At 53.8% G+C, this 19,284-nt stretch overlaps 2 protein-coding genes across 5 annotated transcripts in view; one reads left to right on the top strand and one right to left on the bottom strand.

Annotated features, from left to right (window-relative positions):
- Window positions 1–3,741, bottom strand: part of STK11 (serine/threonine kinase 11) — a 31,617-nt gene extending 27,876 nt beyond the window's left edge. Inside the window, exons 1-2 of one of the 3 annotated variants that reach the window (XM_050985966.1) lie at window positions 3,259–3,741; window positions 2,090–2,466 (exon numbers count right to left, since the gene is read on the bottom strand). In XM_050985966.1, coding sequence (XP_050841923.1) covers window positions 2,090–2,379 — 290 coding nt within the window. In that variant the 5' untranslated portion in view covers window positions 2,380–2,466; window positions 3,259–3,741. Of the gene's footprint in view, window positions 1–2,089 lie in introns of all 3 variants that reach the window. The other 2 variants (XM_030232303.2, XM_009096903.4) reach the window with 2 other exon arrangements.
- Window positions 3,742–7,798: 4,057 nt separating this feature from the next.
- Window positions 7,799–19,284, top strand: part of SBNO2 (strawberry notch homolog 2) — a 49,168-nt gene continuing 37,682 nt past the window's right edge. The window contains exons 1-3 of one of the 2 annotated variants that reach the window (XM_009096902.4): window positions 7,799–7,922; window positions 14,309–14,529; window positions 15,787–15,866. In XM_009096902.4, coding sequence (XP_009095150.1) covers window positions 14,431–14,529; window positions 15,787–15,866 — 179 coding nt within the window. In that variant the 5' untranslated portion in view covers window positions 7,799–7,922; window positions 14,309–14,430. Of the gene's footprint in view, window positions 7,923–11,594; window positions 11,845–14,308; window positions 14,530–15,786; window positions 15,867–19,284 lie in introns of those variants that run through there. The other variant, XM_018921848.3, reaches the window with a different exon arrangement.

Raw genomic sequence — 19,284 nt, forward strand, 5'->3', positions numbered from 1 at the left:
AGGAACCGTTTTCCAGGGAGTTCCTTGGATGACAATTCCATTCCTGTGCTATCAGCACAGCTGAAGCAGTGCTGAGCTGCCCTGTGAGGGGGCAGAGGCAGGAGCCCACCACAATCACCTCTGCCCAACAACCCAAACCTCATGTGCAGCTTTTCCCTGTGTGGTAGGAAACACTGGAAACCACTTCAGTGATCAGATTCCAAGTGAGAAAGCAGAACTCAATGGTGTGATCCAGCCCACAAACTGATTTCCTGCTGTGCACAGGAACAGTTTTTGGGCATAAATTCCTCAAAGCTGCTCCAACACAGCTGCCCAAAGTGAGATTCCAGTGCGATCTGGCTGTGTTGACATTAAAATACTGTGTCAGTGTCTTGTCCAGCACTACCTGGAGACCTCACAGCACTTTGTACCTCCCACACTGAGGACTCAGACACCTGGGTTTGTGTCACATATCTCACACTCAGAGCAGACACAGCTTTCACTCCCTCTCACAGCAGTGCTGAAGGGTTCTGATAAGCTCCAAGTGCCAGGGGACCAGGGAACCAAAAAATACAAGTTTGCCTTAAAATTCCCCACTGAAGCAGCAGATAAAGCACATGGATAGGTGGGCAGAGGGAAAAGGATGAGGGAACAGAAATAGGAACTTGAACTAAAGTAAACCCCTGGGTACAAAGCAAGACCTAAAATCTGCCTTGGTGTTTTGGAGCAGGTGGGACTGAGCCAGGAAATGTCCACAGAAAGTCCCTTTTAATAACTCCCTTAATGACCCATCTGATACTCACAGCCCCATTCTGGGTGTGAATAAAACTTGCATGGAGTTCACCTCAGGACACAGGAGCATTCCCATGGCTCTGAGAGCAGGGAACTCTCCTGATGTGGGCAAGCTCTTTTTACCTAATTTACATTGAAAGCTTCCCTAAGGAGGAAACTATCTCCAGGTTCCCCAGTGGCAGCTCTGGATGTGCCCGTGGAGGGACCCAGGGACGAGGCACTCAGCCTCCACCAGAAAAACAAGAAACATTTTATTACACATTAACCAAGTTTGCTTGATCCTGAACCTGAGCCAGGAAGGGAGAGACAGGGAGGTCCCAGCCTTGAGATGTGACTGTTCCACAGCCAAGGCTGTCAAGAAAGGTTGGAAGGCAAAGTGAGAGAGCTCCCTGACAGCAGTCCTGGGACAGGATATGAAATATCCCACAGCTAAACTGGGAAATGGAACTGAGGGACAGACACAGGACTCTGCAGGTCAGGGCTCACCCACAGCAGAACACCACAAGTGTCTCCTCGACCTCTCAGAGCTCTCCCTCCCAGCCTAGATAAACCCTCATGGGTTGTTTGGGCTGCAGAGGCTCCTGCAGGGCTGATAAGCAGCTCCTGGCAGGGCTGGGACGCAGCTGCTGCGAGGTTCAGGGAAGGAAAGTTCCCACACCAGCCCCACGGATCCAGCCCCTCCTGGGGTTCACTTCCTGAGGGCTTTGTGCCCTGAATAACAGGTGTGGCAGAGGCACAGAGAGCTGACAACCCTTGGCCCCATTTTACAGCCACAGAAATCAGCTGGGGAGAGCCTTGAGTTAACTCCCAAGGACCTCAGAAATGAAGCCAAGGAAAAAAAACCCAAAACTTCCTGTGCTCATGGGATGCTCCATATACTGGATCTTGTTCCAGCCACCTTCCAGATGGGTGGGAGGAGGAATTGCCACCACAGAGCTCTCCAGGGCCTTGGGAACACCTGGGCAGATACAGAAATATCCCTATGAGGACACCAGGTGTGTTTGTAAGGTCTCAGGTGCTGCTGGCTGGGAAAGGTGAGAAGACACAGAGGAACTGCTTTAAGAAACAATATTTTATCCATTAAATGACACCAAAGAGGTGTATTCCAGACTGCCCAGTCCTTAGGAACCTGTCCCTTCCCTGTGTCCAGCCTCACCCAGAGCACTGGCTGCTGTTCAAAGGGAAGAGATTCCTAAATACCTGTGGATTAGGAAGCTTTTCCACAGCAGAGCCACACTGTCAGCTAAAACAACACAGGAGCTCAGCTGCTAAACAAGAACGAAGTTCACCCATCCAGCTCCCAGACCTCTTTACTCACTTTTTCACGTTGGCCTCCCCGTTGGGGATCCGGCGCAGCTTCTTCTTCTTCAGGATCTTCACAGCTCTCCTGCACAGGGTCTCCGAGTCCAGCATCTCCTTGACTTTGCCGTAGGAGCCCTCTCCCAGCAGGTCTCCCATGAGGTACTTGCCGATGAGCTTGGCCCGTTTGCGCCGGGGCTGGTAAATGACCTCGGTGGAGTCGATGCGGTGGATGAACGTGTCCATCCCCACCGACATCAGCTCGCTCTCTGCAAACATTCCCAGCTGCTGGGGCTCCTGCAGATCCATCCTGGATTAAGTTCCTTAACCTGTTTTTTCCTTAAGCGCTCAAGGGCTTTAATCCTGTTTGTTAGTTTCCAACACTCCCTTTTACTCCTTCTCGGGAAAAAAATATCCAGAAGATTGTACAAACATGAATAATAAAAAAAAAAAAAAAACAATCAAAAAAAAAAGAAGGAAAAAAGAAAAGAAACAAGAAAAACAAACCTAAGAACTGCTTCCAGGTCAGTTGGATGCTAAAAGATCCCGGCCTGGCTCCAGAATGTCTTTGAAAAAGAACATAAATCTGTGACGGGACACACTCAGTTTGGGACTCGCGTTGCTTCCGACCCGGTCCCGCTACCGGGGGCTCTTCCCAGTCAACTGGCCTTGACTGGGCCCAGTTTGATCCTAAAGAGTTAGGTCATCTCCAGGCCGTCAGGCCACCCCGTGGAACCAGAGCAGCTCCCAGTCCCTCTCGTGACTTTCCATCCCTAGGAGCTCATGATTCCCAGCCGGGGTGGGAAGGTGTGCTCCCCCCGGAACACGGGCCGGAGGGGGGGTTCAGCCGTTGGGGAGCTGGAAGCAAGTTTCCTTGAAGGAGTTTTCCGAAACAATTCTTGCGTCTTCGCTTTCGCCTACAAAAGTTTGAGGCCTTCGGTGCCTACCGAGAGCTCCCGGGGGCATCCTTCATCCACCGGGATTCCGCCCGGCACATGATGTGTCACCACCTCTCCTCCGGGTGTCAGCGGTGCAGGACAACACAACCCACCCCGGCCCCGTTGACCCCGGGGGGGGGGTCAGGGAGACCCTCTGCTCCGTGCCCCGACACCCGCCTCCTCCCGGGGGGACCTCCTGCCCGGTGTCCGGTTCCTCACGGAGGGGGGGGGGGGGGTCAGGGATGCCCACCTGGCCCGGACGGTCCCTCCAGCACCTCCCACAGGTGTCACCGGGGCTGGCAGCAGGGTACAGCGGGAGAGCAGAGAGGGTGACAGGGGACAGGACTCTTTCAGTGCGACAAAATCAGCGCCGGAGCCGGGACGGGACGGACTCCCGGGGGGGGTTCGGTGACCTCCAGGCCCTTCCCGGCCCGGGCCGGGTTCTTCCCCGCAGGCAGCTCCGGCCGCTCCCGCCGGCCTGAACGGTGAACTGGGGGAGGGGGGGGCGGGTGGCCGAGTCCCCCCTCCCCGCCGTCAGGCGGGGGAGCCGGGCCGGGCCCCGGAGCCGCGCTCCGCCCCGCCGAGCCGCCGCCTCCCGCGTCCCCCCAAGTTCAGGGGCCGCCCCTCGGCCGCTGCCCCCTGGCGCTCTCCCGGCCCCGGTCCCGTTCCTTGTCCCGGTCGCGCCGCCCCGTTACCGCCCGCCCCGCCGCGCGCGCGCCGCCGACGCCGCTGCCGCCATCTTGTCCCCGCCCGCCCCCGCCGTTCCGTCTCCCCCCCCGCCCCGCTCCGCGCCTCGCGCCGCCCCGGCGCGCACTCCCATTGGCCACGCCGTCTGCCCCGTCCCCGAGCGCTCGAACGCTGATTGGCAGCGGCTGCATCACTTCGGGTTACGGTTGGTTCGTTACTAACGACCCTCCCACCCACCCCGGCCTGCGGCGGGGCTATATGATAGGTTAACTGAGCTGTCCGTCATCTCTAAGGGCGGGGTTTAAGGTGCAATTCAGATGTGATAGTTCACAGGCTATGACCGTCGCGACTGGGCGGGGGGGCTGGCGGCGGCGAAGCGCTACGATTGGCTGCGAGAGCTGTCAGTCACCGCATGGAGGCGGGGCAGCGGGCGGTGAAGGGCGGAGGGCAAAGGGCACGCGGGAGTCATGGAGACGGGACCGGCACGGTACCGGCCCTGCCCCGCCGCCCTCACGGTCCGCCTGCCGCGCTTGGGCCACGCTTGGGCTGTTTCGGGTTGGGGGTGAACCCACTCCCCCCGCGGTGTCCCCCAGTCTGCACGGTTCCGCTCGGTTCCGGCTGCACCTCGTCCCATCCTGCTCAACCCAGCGACTGCGAGGGCATCCCCAAAATAACGGCACCCGGCTCCAGCGCCCCGGCCAGACCCCGGCACGGCCCGAGGGAACGGGCTCCTGTCGGCGCCGCCTCCCCCTCACGGCCCCGGCCCCGGTAGAGCCGCTTCTCCTGCGGGCACCCTCCGGTGCCTCCTAAGGGTTGGGCTGCACACGCTGCTCCCCCCGCAGGGCCGTTCAAGAGTCTCTTCCCGGCTTCTCCGGGTACCGGGGATGTCCAGCCCGGGGAGTTACGGTATGACAGCTTAAGCCTCTACAGTGTCTGCTCCCGCAGGGAACACCGGGAACCGGTGCCGGTACATGGGGTTTGTGTAGTGTCGGCTCAGGGGAACCGCAGTGCCCCTCCAGCCCCGCTGTGCCAGAGGGTCAAACCCTTGGGCGAAAGGGATGGAGCCAGACTCGGCTGGGATTGCAGCATGGAGCACCCGCTCTGAGAGCTGAGCTGTTCATTTGAGGCAAGGCAGGACAAATCCATAAGTTCTCCCTTTCCGCGAGAGCTGCTGGCACTGCATGGATTCCAAAGCACAGGTGGGAGAGCCTTGAGCCCGTTTTGGGGGGCTTGAGCCGGGTCAGGGCTCCCTGGGTCCCCAAAGGGTCAGAGCACTGCGATGCTCCAGTTTGCTCAAGGAATTTGGTTTGTTCAAGGAATTTGAGCCTGTGAAGGTTTGGGAGGAGGTCCCAAGCGGTTCGAAGAGGGTGTGCAGAGGAGGGGGCTGCTCTGCCCAGCCCTCCAATCCCACTAGCACTGCCTTTCCCTTCTCCCACCACGGCTTCTGTCACAACAGCACCCAGCCCCGGGTGGTTTACTCCAGTCTTAGCACTAAGTCCAAAGTGCTGGAACCCATCCCCGAAATTCTGGTAAGTGCTGTGCATCCCCTTCCCGAGGTGTTCCCAGCAGTGGGAGGGCAGCATCGGCTGGAGGAGCTCCTGACACTCCACACACACTCTGCTCCCTGCCCATCCCACTGCCTGTCCTGCTCCCTGTCCCACCAGGGTGGCAGAACAATCTCCTCTGAAAGGCAAAATCCTGCTCAACTCTCCAGGAATGGCCACTGGAGCAGAACAAGCCAAGGACTCATATGGGGTGTCCCCAGGTACTCCCAAGCCCCCCAGCCCTGTCCCCCACTGGGGGTGTGGGTGCATCAGGCAAAGCTAAAGGCTCTTGGGTTTTTTCAAATATTTGCACCAGCATCATCCCCTCCAGTGGATATTTGCACCATCCATCCCCCTCCCAGTCACAAGCTGGGAGAAACAGCTGACACCTGCCAAGCTTTTGGCACATGGGGCACTGCAGGAGCTGAGCCCTCACCCTCTATAGCCCCACAACCTGGCCAAGGGGGCACAGAAGGGTTTATTCAGACATGGGATGGTTTTCTGGGACCCTGGCACCCCAGCATGTTTCCTGCCCAGTCCCATTCCTGCCCCCTGCATGGCCCCAGTGCTAGCCCAGCACTGCCAGGACCCTGCGCAGGGCAGGGTCTGTCGCCTGGTTGCCTCTTCCCGCAGCTCCGGGGGCACAGGGCCAGCTGGCGGCATGGCTCCACAGCCCTCACCCCACGGAAAATCAGGGGATTTCCAGGCTCTGGGAAAAAACAGGAAGTGGCAGTGGGTGACAGCAGCCAGGCACACCCCAATGTGGAGCTGCTCTGCAGCTGAGCCCATGGGATCAGGGCCCGAAAACTTCAGTCTTTGTCCCCATTTCCTGAGACTGGGTGTCTTACAGGGATCAACAGCCCGGGAAGGGCTGTTCCTGGAGGAGCCAGGCTGTTTTCCAGGGACATTACTCCTGTAAAGGGGCAAAGAGACCAGGACACAACTCAGCCATGTCCCCACATCTCCCACCAGTGCAGGCACAGGAGAGCCCCAGTGCTCCCAGCCCAGTATCACTTATTCTTCACTGGGGTTTCCTGTGTGAATTGGGATCCAGGCTGGTGTGGGAGGAGGAAGAGATCCTGGTAAGGGAAAACCAGGTTTGGTGGTTCTGGGAGGAGGCTGATTCAGTGCTGGATGGATCCCTGTGCATTCTCCCACTGTGTTTATTTATTTGTATTTGTGTAACACCAAATAAAGAGCTGGGGGGGATTCAAAAGAAGGATTCCTGTAAGAAGGGTTGCTTTAATTACTATATGCAAATGAATAAAGGATGGGAGCAGCGGGATTAGCAGGGGAAGAAGGGGACTGTCACAGACCTTCCTGGTTCCCCCTTTGCCTCTGGCACACACCCAGTATTCCCAAGGACCCGGTGTTAACATGGTTCCCATCTGCCAGTACTTCCCTTCTTGGGGATAACTCAGCTCCCTCTGGCTGCTGCTGTGCTGGTGTAAAAACAGACCCATCCAGGAGGCTTCTGTGTGACCCCTTGGGATTTTGTTTCTACCACGGGACTGCAAAGGTGGCATGAATCCAATGCAAGCAATGGGAAATTAAAAATATTAAAACGCCCAGTGTGGGGAAAATGAGTGAGGAGCCTGGGATGATCAGGTCATTCTCCAGCCCTGTGATTCATTTAATTCCTACAGCAGGACTTGTGGCATGGGAGTGGGCAGAATCCTTGGAAGCTGCTCAGGCTTTGAGTGTTTCCAGCTCTCCTGTGTCCTCTGTGGGTTGAGCTGCTGCCCTGTCCTGCAGGGAGGAAAAATGAGGAATTTCTTTTTCTTTTGAGAGGAAAAGGACTGGACAGACTCTGCTCAGGCTGCAGAGTCTAATGGTGCTGATGGTGTGCACAACCAAGGCTGCTCCAGGACTTTGGTTTGCCTCCAATTTCCATCCCATCCCGAGATGGAGGGAGGGATGGGTGGAGGGATGGATGGATGGATGGATGGATGGATGGATGGATGGATGGATGGATGGATGGATGGATGGATGGATGGATGTGGGACGAAAGGCGAGTGCTCCGGATCTGCACCGATGCAAAGCCTGTGGGAACGGGCCGTCCCGGGATGCACAGGAGCCCCCCGGGAGCCCCCGGGCCAGGTGTGAGCCCGGACCCGCCGCGCCAGGGGCAGCGCCCGCTCCTGAACGGGGGCGATGGGACGGGCGCGGGGAGGCGGCCCCGGAGGCTCCCTCTGCCGCGGGGGTTTCTTCGCCCTGGGCCTTTGCCGGTCTCCGGAGCCGCGGGCCTTGCTGCCCATTCATCCCTCGGGGCCACCCTGACGGCTCCCACCGAGACCAAGTTCCGAACCCTGACTCTCCTGCCTCCCGCTCCGCGGCCTGGCCCGTTTGCCCCAGCCCGGTTCCCCCGTTCCCCGCTGCCCACTCGGGCCCGGTTCTCCCGTTCCTCGCTGCCCACTCCCCCCCGGCCTGGTTCTCCCGTTCCTCGCTGCCCACTCCCCCCCGGCCTGGTTCTCCCGTTCCCCCGCTGCCCACTCCCGGTTCTGCCGTTCCCCGCTGCCCTCTCCCGGTTCTCTCTCGGTTGCCGCCTCCCCTTTCCCCGGAAGCTCTGTGGCCCTTCCAACATGGCGGACCCGGAAGCGGCGCCAGGCGGCGGCGGCCGGGCGGGAGCCTGAGCCCCGGAGTCCCCGGGACCCCCGGAACCCCCCGCGACCCCCGGACACAGGTAAGGGCCGCCCGCTCGCTCTCCCGGGGCTCGCGGCTTTCTCCCCCCTGGCTCGATCTCTCCGTGGGCGGGGGCCGCGGGCCCGCTCGGGCCGGGCTGGGGGGTTCGGTGGGGAGGTGGCCCCTGGCCGGGCCTGTCCCAGCAGCTGTCGGTCGATGCTGGGGGACTCCGGGGCCTGCGGGGCTCGGGCTGGGCCCGGAGCAGCCTGTGGAGACGGTAGCGCCGGCCCCGCTCCCGCCGCGCTGTAGGCACCCGTGTCCCCCACGCGTGTCCGTCCCGCGTGTGGAGCGGGGCCGGAGGGGCTCGGCGGGGACCGCTCGGGGCTGTGCCGGTACCGGCAGAGCGTGTCTGCATCGGAGAGAGCCGGAGATGCTGCGGAACTTCTGTAACCGCGATCCCGGCTAAGTCCAGATCCCTCCAACCCTGTCCGAGCCGGGTCCGGATAGGGAGTTGCCCCGGTACAGCCGGGGTGGCCACAGCCAGCGAACACTCATGTTTTAGAGCCCCTCTCGTGTTTCTGACTCCCTCTTCAGCTGCTTTTCCACGGAGCGCTGTGAAAACTGCACAGCGGTCACAGAAACATGGAATGGTTTGGGTTGGAAGGACCTCAAAGCTCCTTCAGTTCCACCTCCTGCCATGGTCAGGGACACCTTTCACTGTCCCAGGGTGCTCCAAGCCCTGTCCAACCTGGCCTTGGGTTCCAGGGTTCCAACTTACAGGGATGGGGCCACAGCTTCTCTTGGCAACCTGTGCCAGAGCCTCAGCATCCTCACAGGGAAGGATTTCCTAATATGTGATCCAAACTTCCTCTCTGTCAGTGTGGAGCCATGAATCCATCATGCCCCGAGCTTCTGCTGTGGTGGAGCCCATACTGGCCCAATTCAAAGTCTCTGCAATACAGGACCAGTGCTGTCAGACCATTAACTGGGCTGATACCAGAGGCTTCACCTTATTAAAGACTAGTGCCAGGTCTAAAACTCCTCAGAGTAACCAGTGTAAGATCTGTGGTTCCCCCTTAGCAGGCTCGATTTACAGTGAAAATGAGATAGGCTGGGCAGGGCAGGTCCTGCAGGTTCTGCACTGGCATCCCAAAGCTGGGATCCAAACCCCAGGAGGGTTTTCTGGTGCGTGCACTGGCCCTGGAGTGAGTCTGGAGGGCAGGAGGGTGTTGGCTGTGTGCCTCTTTGGGGCTGTTCCTGCTGCACATCATCCTCTTGTCATCTGAGCAGTGAGCTCGTCCTGAGCCATGTGGGAATGGCTGAACCAAGATCAGCTGGTGGTGGGAATGTTTAAGTGGAAAATGATGTGCTAATACTGTTGCTGTGGGGTTGGGAGTGCTCTGTGTCCCGTACAGCACTGCCAGGTTTTGCAGAGCTCTATAAGCTGCCAGCTGGAGCTTTTGGAAGCCTGAGCTCTGCTATCTCTGCCAAAAGCTCTTTACTTCATGGGGGTCTGTTTTTTGGATGTTTACACCCTCATTTTCCTAAAATAAGCCTGTACCTGTCTCATTCAAATGTTGCTGGGAGGTTTCTGCATAGGAACAAACTGTGCTGTGACTTGTCACCATAAGAGTCTGGATCCTTCAGGAATCAGGAAAAAGGTTTATACACTCCTGAGACATTTTTCTGTTCAAAACTTAAAACTCTTAAATCTCTTTTGGTTACACAATCGAGGTCTGCACAAGTGTGGGTGTGATCAAAGTGAACACACACCTCTCATGGAGCAGGTGCACGTTGAGTTTGCCTTAAGGCTGCCCTAGTCCTTAGGGAAGTTGGCTTTGATGTCCTGAAGTGGTTTTTCTACCGTGAGTGGCTCTGTGTGAAACAGAACGTTGGTACCTGCTCAGCTCCAGAGGGTTTCTCCCAAGTGTCTCTTGTGAGAGAAACTGGGGAAAAAAGTGTAAAGAATTTGGGACCTGCATTTTCTCGGCTTCTGACCTTGCTTAGCCAAGTTCTTTGTGGAAAGGGAGCAGCCTCAGTGCTCGGAGTACCCTGCTCAGGCTCTGCCTTGTGCTGGGAGGTGCCCAAAGCTCTGTTTTGGGGAATGTTCCATGGGTTTGGGAAGCTTGCAGGAATGTGTTTGTGGTTTGGGAATGTCGGTGCTGGATGTGTGAGGCTGATGCTGGGTGGATTTACACAGGAATGTGCCGAGTTCCTTGGCAGAGCATGGGTGGTGTCTGGGAGGCGTTTTTGCCCTGTCCAGAAATAGTCCTATGTGTTCTCCCAGGTGGAAAAGCAGGGATAGGTAGAATTTACCTGTGGGGGGCAGTTAATATTTTCTCCTAGAGGGAACTTTTCCCTCCCAAAAGCTGTATTTGATTGGTTTTCCCCTGTGTGGTCTGAGTGTCAGACGAGGAGCAGCTTCAAGTACTGCTTGAAGCATCAAACTCTTCCCTGTAGAAACTCTGCTGACCTTGGAGGGCAGGTTTGTTCTTTTGCCTGCACCACCACAGCTCCTGCAAGAATCTCTGGAATGATCCAGATTTTTCTTCCCTTTCCTTACAGACTAATTCCCACAGTTAATTGGTCTCATGGGTTGTTCCATGCTGCAGTTCTGCATTGACATATCGTGCCCAGGTGATGCCAGGATTTGCCCTGAAACCTGGCAGTGCTGTGCCCAGCTCCAGGGCTGCAATACTTGTGTCCCAGGAGCCTTTTCCATGCTCAAAGCATTCATGAGATCAGGGTGGCTCAAAGTGCTGGCTTAGGATGCCCTGAAGCAATTCCATTTTCATCACCCATAATACGCGTTTTCCACTCTGGTGTTCTCCTTTGTGTTGTTGACAGAACTGAGTCCTATTCCCATCTGCTTGTTTGGTCTAAACTTCCCAAAAATACGTCAAGGAGAAGCATGAAAGAGGAACTTGAAGGTGCCTGGGTGCTTGAGAAGTAAAACTGGTTGTTCAGAGTTCTGTGGGGTGGACTTCCCATTTTTTTGGGACCATTACATCCCGCAGAATTCCCTCCAGCTGCAGCTCCCATGGGTGCTCATGCTGGGGGCTCATGTGTGGGTGAAGCAAGGAGGGGACACTTTGGGGGTTCACCTCTGCTCTGTAGGGGTGGGCAGAGTGAGGGGAACTGATCCCTGAGCAGGAGGAAGAGCAGGATCACCTTCTCAAGGTGTTTTTATTGTTCCCAGTGTGTGGTAATTCATGATGGGCAGGTTTAGCTCCCGCTGCTCCAGGCATGTCTGTGGGTTTCTGGCTGTGTTCCTTTAATGGAGGCAATTTAAAATATACCAACAAAGGGTGGAACACAACGGGAGGAAGTGCTGGCTGCATTTTACTGGGTTGTTTTCACTCTTCTGATCGCAGTTATCAGTGATCCAAGCCCTTACTCCCATCTCTGTCCATCCTGGTTACAGCACAGCAGTTCTTCGTGTGTTCCCAATTGGAATTTTCCTGCTGGAGCGCTGGTGTGAGAAATGCCTAAAAAGCTGAAGCTGTTAAAAGCTGAAAGTTGTGCTCTGTAACCTCTAGACATGATGAATTCCAGAGGAATTCCAGGCTGGAGCTGCTCCTTAGTCCCTGTGCTGACAGCAAGCCTTTTAGCAAACTGTTTGGAATATTGAAACTGTTCTGGAGCTCAGTGATAGGATGAAATCACTCAGGGGCTTCGTCATCCTGTGCAGGGAGCTGCTTTCACTTTCAAACCTGGGCTGCCTGTCCAGGAAGGAAAATGTCCAGTGGGATTTTTAGGGTCGTGTCCTCTCTCTGGATCTGGGGGATCGCTGCTCTTCCATAGCACTGCTGCGAGGAGACGTGACTGAAGTGGCTGAAGCTGGGAACAGTCTCTGTGTGCTGCTGCTGAGGGCTGGGCTTTCCTCTCCCAGCCCTCTCCTAACGCCAGTGCTGGGACTGGGAGCCTCCTCTCTGGGGATTTGCCTTAACAGCGGAAGCTGCTGCTTGCTCGGAGTATGTTTGGTAAGAGAAATGGTGGAAAATCACTTAAAAAGTTTGCTATAGCTGTTCCCTCACGTGTGTGTGCCTCTGTGTAATCAGTGTTTACTGTCACAGCAGCAGGATGGGATGTGGAAGTGGAAGCACTTTGGAACTTGCTGATTTTTATGGTTTTCCGTGATGTGGCTGCCTGGAGGATGGCAGGATGAGGCACAAAACTGAGAGCTGTTCCCACTTCTCTGTTCTTGTGCTGGGTGTTGTCCTGCTGTCCTCAGGCTCATGCAAGTCTCTGACTCTGGATTTAGTGAGTGTTTTATTTAGTTTTTTCTCGGAATTTGGGTGTGTAAACAGGACAGCAGTCCCTGGCACTGGAGCATGAGCTCAGAGTGAGAGCTGGTTCAGCCTCCACGTTCATCACCAGGAACTCGTTTTGCAGCACAAAGATTTGGCAGGTGCAGGTTGGATTTTGGGGTGTCCAGTAAGTGCTGGTGCTGCTCTCCTGGAGTAAGGAGTTCCCTCAGCATCCTCCATGATTGAAGCATGGCTGGAATGGTACCAGCTGTAGAGTGGTCACTTGGTGCCTCTTTTCCCCCCCTGTTTTCAATGCTTGGGTGTATTTTGCACTTGCACTACAGCCCCCCACAAACCAAGGCCCAGAGCATTTCAGCTTTCTTGCTAAGCAGTTTTCCTTCATTTTGTCAGTGGGGTGTGATCTGTTGTGCAGTTTTCCTAGGGAACTGGTGCTGCTTTAGAGGCAGCCTCTGCTCTGCAGGGCCCACCAGTGAGATCTGGTGGTGTGAGACACAAGCTAATGCAGAGCAGGCACAGAGGGATGCTGATATTGATTTTACCCTTCCTAAGTTCCTTTGGATATGTAAGTAAAGCTGTATATTTACTATGGCTCTTACGGGAATCACTGCTGCTGATTTCCTCTCAAAAGCTGTTGCAAGTAGGGGAAAGAAAAAAAAAAAAACAGAAAAGCAGCAAAACCCCTGAAGTCTGGTGTAAGGAAGAGTCACAGTGTTTTATAGACACAGAACAGTCGATGACATTCACCCTGAGATCAGCAAACCTCAGCCCTGGCTTGGGTAAAGCTGAGCAGGAGTTGAAGAGAATCTTTGCAAAATAGAAAAGGGTGACCTTCTCCCTACAAGAAAACCAAAACCCAGGTAATCCCTTTGGGAGCTCTGCACAGCATTCCATAGGTGGGATGTGACTGTTGAACTCTGCTTTTCACACAGAACATCCTTGGCACTTGAGGGCTTTGCCTGTGACTCCACTGTAGGATCAGTCCAGGCTGGGGGATCCTGGCTGATCCCTGCAGCCCCCACATGAGCCCTATCCAGATGGCACTGCTGACACAGCTGTGGCACCACAGAAAGAGTCACTTTAATTTCACTTTCCATTGCAAATGCCACAGTCATTTTGTCCACCTCAAGGTCACTTATTTTTAAAGGGCCTCGGAGTCAGAAATGGCTTTTCAAAAATATTCCTTGTAGCAAATAGTGTCTCCTGAATGATCAGAGGTGGCTCTTTTAAATTACAGCTTTGGTCTGTGCTCTGTAGGTGTTGTCTGTGGCTGGATTGCTCCATCCAGAGGTTTTGGCCACTTTGATTTACTCAGCTTCTGGGGAGGGTCAGGGAAGGCAAGAAGTGGCAAAGAAGTAAAGATATTGTAGATGCTTTTCTCTGCTCCTCTGGTTGTATAGGTTGCCTTCACCATCTCTTTTTTTATTTTAATCCATTAAATCCAGTTGGAAATTGTTTTCATATGGGATTATGGAGAATTTAGAAGAAAATCAGTTTGGTGGTTTTGACTGATAAGCTGCACTGGAGGCAGGGTGTTACTGTGGGGTTAATCCTGCCAGGACAATGCTCCTGCATTGGATCCCCTTTTGCTGGCAAAAGGCAAAGTGCCAGAAGCTGATAAATTCAGGAATTTGTGGCATTAATACTATTAATTTCAAATGAGTAACGAGGTATTGTTGGGTTTGACTGGTGTGGGAAAGGTCTTGGTGCACAGAAACATCTGCCTTGGAGCTGGGGAGACCCCAGTGTGCCACGGGGTGGAAGAGGAGGGTTCACTGCTGGCTCAGCAGTGTCCCACTCCAGAGCATATTTTCAGGAAAACAGGCACTTTGGGGGAATTGATTACCATGAGTTTACACAGGAGTGCAGAGTCTTCTTGTACATTAGATAAGCAAATTCCTCAGGCTGAGCCCAGTTGTGGGTGATCTTAGGGACCTGCGGGGCTCCTGGTGTGAAAGGCAGGAGAGGTGTGTTCCAGTTCCACCCTGGGTGAATTCCAGGTGTGGTGGTAATGGAGAGCTCTGTTTCCCATAAAACCCTCTCTTTTCTGAAGAGGCAGCAGCATTTCACAGGCTGGTGGCTGTTTGCTCATCTCTAAGCTATGTTTAAGCTTACAAGTAGTTTTTTTTTTTTCCCCACCTCCCCTTTCACAAAACCTAAACATGCCTTTCTTTCCCAGCCCAGGACATGGTGCAGGGTGAAGAGCACAATTAAAGACACTGCCACCACTCACTCCACAGCCTGTCCCACCCTCCTGAGGACTCCATGAGGCAGGACACGGGCTGATGCTCTCACCCCACCATGGATGGGGGGAACAGCTTCCCACAGCACCAGCAGCCGGGCGATGCCGTCCGCGGCATCCCCGGCCTCCGCTCCCAGCTCGCCGTGCCAGATGTGGAGGTGAGGCCCTGCAGATCCTGGGGAGGGGGAGGCTGTGCCCAGGAGGGATTTGGGTACAGCAGTCTGGCCTGGTAGATCCTGGGAGTCCTGGTCTGTGTTTACAGCAGCAATTTCCAGACTTCCCAGGCAGCTGCGCAGGGGGTTGCAGGATTGAAGTGAGGAGGGAAAAGCAGGACTGTGATTAAAACAAAGTCTCTCTGAAAGCTGCTGCCTGCCAGCTCCTAGAGGAAGGACTGAAGAGACTGAGAGTATCGGTGCAGGATTGCAGACCTTGTTCCTACCCCAGCACATCTCTACCAGACGTGTGAATCTGTGCCCAGGTCCAGCTGTCCTTGTTTCCAGAGCAGCAGAGATAAATAAGTTGTATTTGTCCTGATATAGCTGCTAAAACCAGACCAGGTCCCTGATGCATTTGTCCAACAGGGCAAAAAGTAAACCCTGTCCCAAAATAGCTGATGTGTTCCCGGAGTTTTCTCTTTCTGTTTCAAACTCTGGAATGTGTACATGCAGGCACACAGAGGTTCAAGCGAGGCCCAAGTTCCTCTTGCTTCAAGTACAAGGTTTTGTTGCTTTGGGCACAAAAATATCAAATTAAAGGCTGCTGTGGAGCTGAGTAAGGAGATACTGTGTTCTCTCCCTGATTTTATTGGTATGAGCTGAGCTGTTAATTGGAGACTGTTCAGGGAAGTGAGAAGACAAAAGGCACTAAAGGCCATTTTTGGATGTGACCTCTGCTGGCCAATTTCAGGTTATTGGGTTGGTCCTGACATCCCACAGAGACTGAATCATAGAATGATAGAATCACTGAGGTTGGAAAAGACCTTCAAGGTCATCAAGTTCAATCTGTGATTGATTCTCACCTTGTCACCACACCAGAGCATCGAGTGCCACATCGACTCCTTCCTTGGACACCTCCAAAGATGGGGACTCCAGCACCTCCCTAGGCAGCCTCTGCCAATGCCTGACTACCCTTTCCACCAGTAAATTCCTCCTGATGTCCAACCTGAACATCCTGTGGCACAGCTTGATGCCATTTCCTCTTGATGCCATTTCATTTGTCCCTTCAGAGTGTCCTGTGAAAGGACTGGGGAAGGAGACAGTGGTAGGGGAGTAAGTTCCAAAGCTGAAACTGAGGCTGGAGAGACAAAGAGCCACCTCTGGGAAGCACTGAGGGAGGGAAGCCTGCCCTCATACCTGCAGCCCCAGGTAATGGTTCCAGGCCTCTGCTGCTCTAACTGTTGTGCCTTCTGCTTGCAGAATTCCATGCTGGCCGCCGACTCGTGGAGCAGCTGCTACCCAGTCTCTTTCCCAACCTCGTCCTTCCCAAGTGAAAACCAGTGAGTGCTGTTCTCCTTTGTCTAATCCTCTCTGCTCTTGCACACCCCGTGATTCAACTGTTTCTTTGCTGCTTTCCATGTTTACTTTATTTCACGATCTGATGGGGAAATAATTGCATCACTCACTGATCTTGTGGCATTTCAGACACTGCTCCATCTTGGGAACAGCAGCAAACAGCTTTTTGTTTATAAAAATGAGGAAAAACCTTTGTTTTCTGTTAAACCTGGAGGCTGCAGTGAGGGAGAAAACAGCTTTGGTTTAGCCTGGATTTGTAACACTAATGGAATTCTTAACAGATCCAACTGAGCAAACACTGGGCAGTCTCTAGCTTTGCACAGATGTGGAGGAAGATGTTACCTGTATTGGGTGTTAGGTTTTGAGTGATGTAAGTCCTTTGCCATGTCACTGGAAGTGGCTGACACTAACAGCCATGTCATGTCTGTACTAAAAAATTTCGTTTTCCATTTTCCCTTTGCAATGAACCTTCATCCTGGATCACAGGGTGGGATATGACAAATGTTTGGACAGCGTAAAGTGGCCTTGTGCCATCACTGAGTGACTTGGATGGGGACTCTGGTGGGGCTGGGGGTTTGGAGGCTGATCCATGGCTTCTTTGGTCTCTGTGAATCCAGGGAGTGACATGGATACACAGGATGTGTTCCTTATCTAGGTCAGAGGTGGGAGGAAGGAGAACTGAAAGAAGCAGAATTTTACATCCTGAGCTAACAACTGTGTTCCAGGTGCCTGGCATTCCCTGGGGATTTAATGTAACCTCCCTCCTAAAGGGATTTTGGCATCTTCATGGTGGGATCCCTCCCTGTGAGGGTGTGAGTTCCAGACAGAGAGGAGCAGTGAGGATCAGCCCCTCTGTCAGGGGGATGAGGGGACTTGTGTCCCTGTGGTCCTGCTGCCCTGGTGGCCCCGGTCCCCTCTGGCCACAGCAGGAGCTGCCCAGCAGCCCGGGGTGGATGTACAGGGCAGTTTCCCATGAGAGGGTACCAGAAGCTGCCCCACAGGTGGTGAAGGAGCTGAGCTGTGCCAACTCCTCCCCACAGGAGAACAGGAGACGTCTCAGATCCATTCAGGCCCTTTGCTCTTGGCCAGCCTGGCTGATTGGAAGGGGCTGTGCTTTTTGAGAAGGATTCCTGTAAATTACATGTTGTGAATCCTCCGGAGAGCTATAACAGAATTTCTGTTTTGCTGCATCGAACCACAAGATTAGATTGTGTTTATCTATTGCATTGGGGTTTTTTTTCTTTTTTTTTTCCTCTTGACCATTTGTTCTGGTTTTGCCCCTCACTCTCTTCCTGTTCGGTGCCGCTGGTAGCAGCGCTGCCGGGAACAGCCCCGTCCTGCAAGGACATGCCTGTGTCTGACACAAACCTGGACTTGCTGCCTTTGCTGAAGTTACTTCTGGAAATGAGGCCCATTGTAGTAATGATTTGCTAGGGAATGATTTAGCCAAGGCTGCACCTTTAGCTTCCTGTTCTTCATACCCCAGGAGGTGAAAAAATCACCTTTCAGGTGAGATCTTCCATATCTGCATTTCACATTAAAAAAAAAAAGTCTGTGCTTTGTTATTTGAAACTGGCACTGACTCTGTTTTAGATGGATTTAGGGTGTGGGGGTTACAGGTAGGAGTCCTGGAAGGAATGGAAACATTGAAAAGTGGGATTTTAAAGGCAGTTGTAATTGTAGCCCATGCTGTAACATGAAAAAATGCAGCTGGCATTAGAGGTGGTGCACGTTTTTCTTCAGAATACTTGCAGAGAAATCTCATTTGCAAGTGGCTGTGTTTGGACAGGGCTTATTCTCATAGCAACACCTTTCTCCTGAAGCAGGTTTTTCCTGTTTCTTTTCAGGAGTTCACTTTCATGCTAGGGAATTTCTTTAGAAGACCCCAAACGTGGCCTCTTGGGTTCAGATTTTCTTAACCTGACAAATGTCAACAATTATTAAACCTCCTTGAAAGAACCAGGGAGGTTCAGAGCTCTGAAGAGCAGCAGCTCAGCTCTTTTCTGAGGAATTATCCCTGCAGAGCTCAGCTTCCCTTGCTGCTGGAGGCTCAGCACATTCCTGGCTGGGGGGATCTGGGGCAGCCCAGTTGTGCTGTTGGATGAGATGTCACACAGCTGCAGCAAAGCTTTGTCTCCAGTTTACATGACCCCTTTTCTTGCTGTTTTTATGCCCTTTTCCACCTCTTCATGGAGCATTGCTTGCTGAAATAGTAAAGCAGGCTCTGAAAAAAAAATGGATTGGTGTCTGATGAGGAAGGAAATTGCCAGTCGAGTGCCAAAGCAGCCTGCAGCCTCTCAGCTCTCCCTGATCTTCCACTGGCTTGAGATGAGAAGTTTGTGTCTCTGAATGAAGGACAGAGGATGGAGCCTGGCCAAAACACACATGGAGGTCTCAGAGAAGTGGCACGGGGGGCCCAGAAGGGCTTTGGATGCATTGGTCATGCTCATTGGGATGAGCAGCTGGATGAGCAGCTGGAATGCAGCGGAATTGCAACGGAGCATTCCTCTTTGGGCAGCTGGTGTGATTAAACCAGCATAAATTTCCTTTCTGGAACTGTTTTTGGTTGTCCAGTGAACCCCCTCAGCATCTGAGGGAAGCTGCTGACCCGCAGTAGAGCAGTTTACCAGGAGCTAAACCCTGGAGAGGCTGAGCAGGTGGGGACAGGGCTGTGTTCACAGCTTGGCTGTGACAGGGTCACTGACCTGATTCCTCCAGTTAAAGCGTTTTTGTCTCAGTTTATTTCAAACAAACTTGTCAATGGCTCTGTGCCAGCCCTGCAAATGAGAGGAGACAGCTTTGAGTTCTGAGTCAAGGGAAGGTAAAGCCCAGCTCCAAAGGTACTGAAGGGATTTTGGGGTTTCTTAAGGAGGATCTCAGAGCAGTGCCTGGAGCAGCTGTGGGCTCTCCCCACAAACTGCAGCAACCAAGTGCATCTCACATGGGCAGATTGGAAGACCAAGATTAAGGGTAACAAAATACCAAGCAGAACTGGTCATTCCACAGCAGGCCAGGGAGGTTGTAGCTCTCCTGCTCTATTTTTTGTTACCTTGACTGACCCTTGTCCAGGCCACAAAGTGCCAGGGGAACAGGAGAGGGTGTTCACTTTTCCAGTAAAAATAGTTTTCCTATTCCTTGGTTAGTTCCTTGATGCTGGCCAAGCTGTGTCCTCGTGTGAGAGACGGAGAGACCACAGCAGCTTCGGCTTGAAAGCCTTTTAAACCAGCCTTTTCCTGTGTGGAAATAATTAATTCCCAGAATTTATGCCCAGATTTTAATTGCCTTGGATGGATTACAAAGAGCCAACAATCAGGGCTGGACTTTGGGAGCTGGGATGTGCAGGTTTGTGTTCACACAGGGTCTCAGGTGTCTCTGCAGCAGGTAAAACTGTGGCAGCACAAA

The sequence above is a fragment of the Serinus canaria genome, chromosome 28 (genome assembly GCF_022539315.1).
Source record: "Serinus canaria isolate serCan28SL12 chromosome 28, serCan2020, whole genome shotgun sequence".
Classification (NCBI taxonomy): Eukaryota; Metazoa; Chordata; class Aves; order Passeriformes; family Fringillidae; genus Serinus; species Serinus canaria.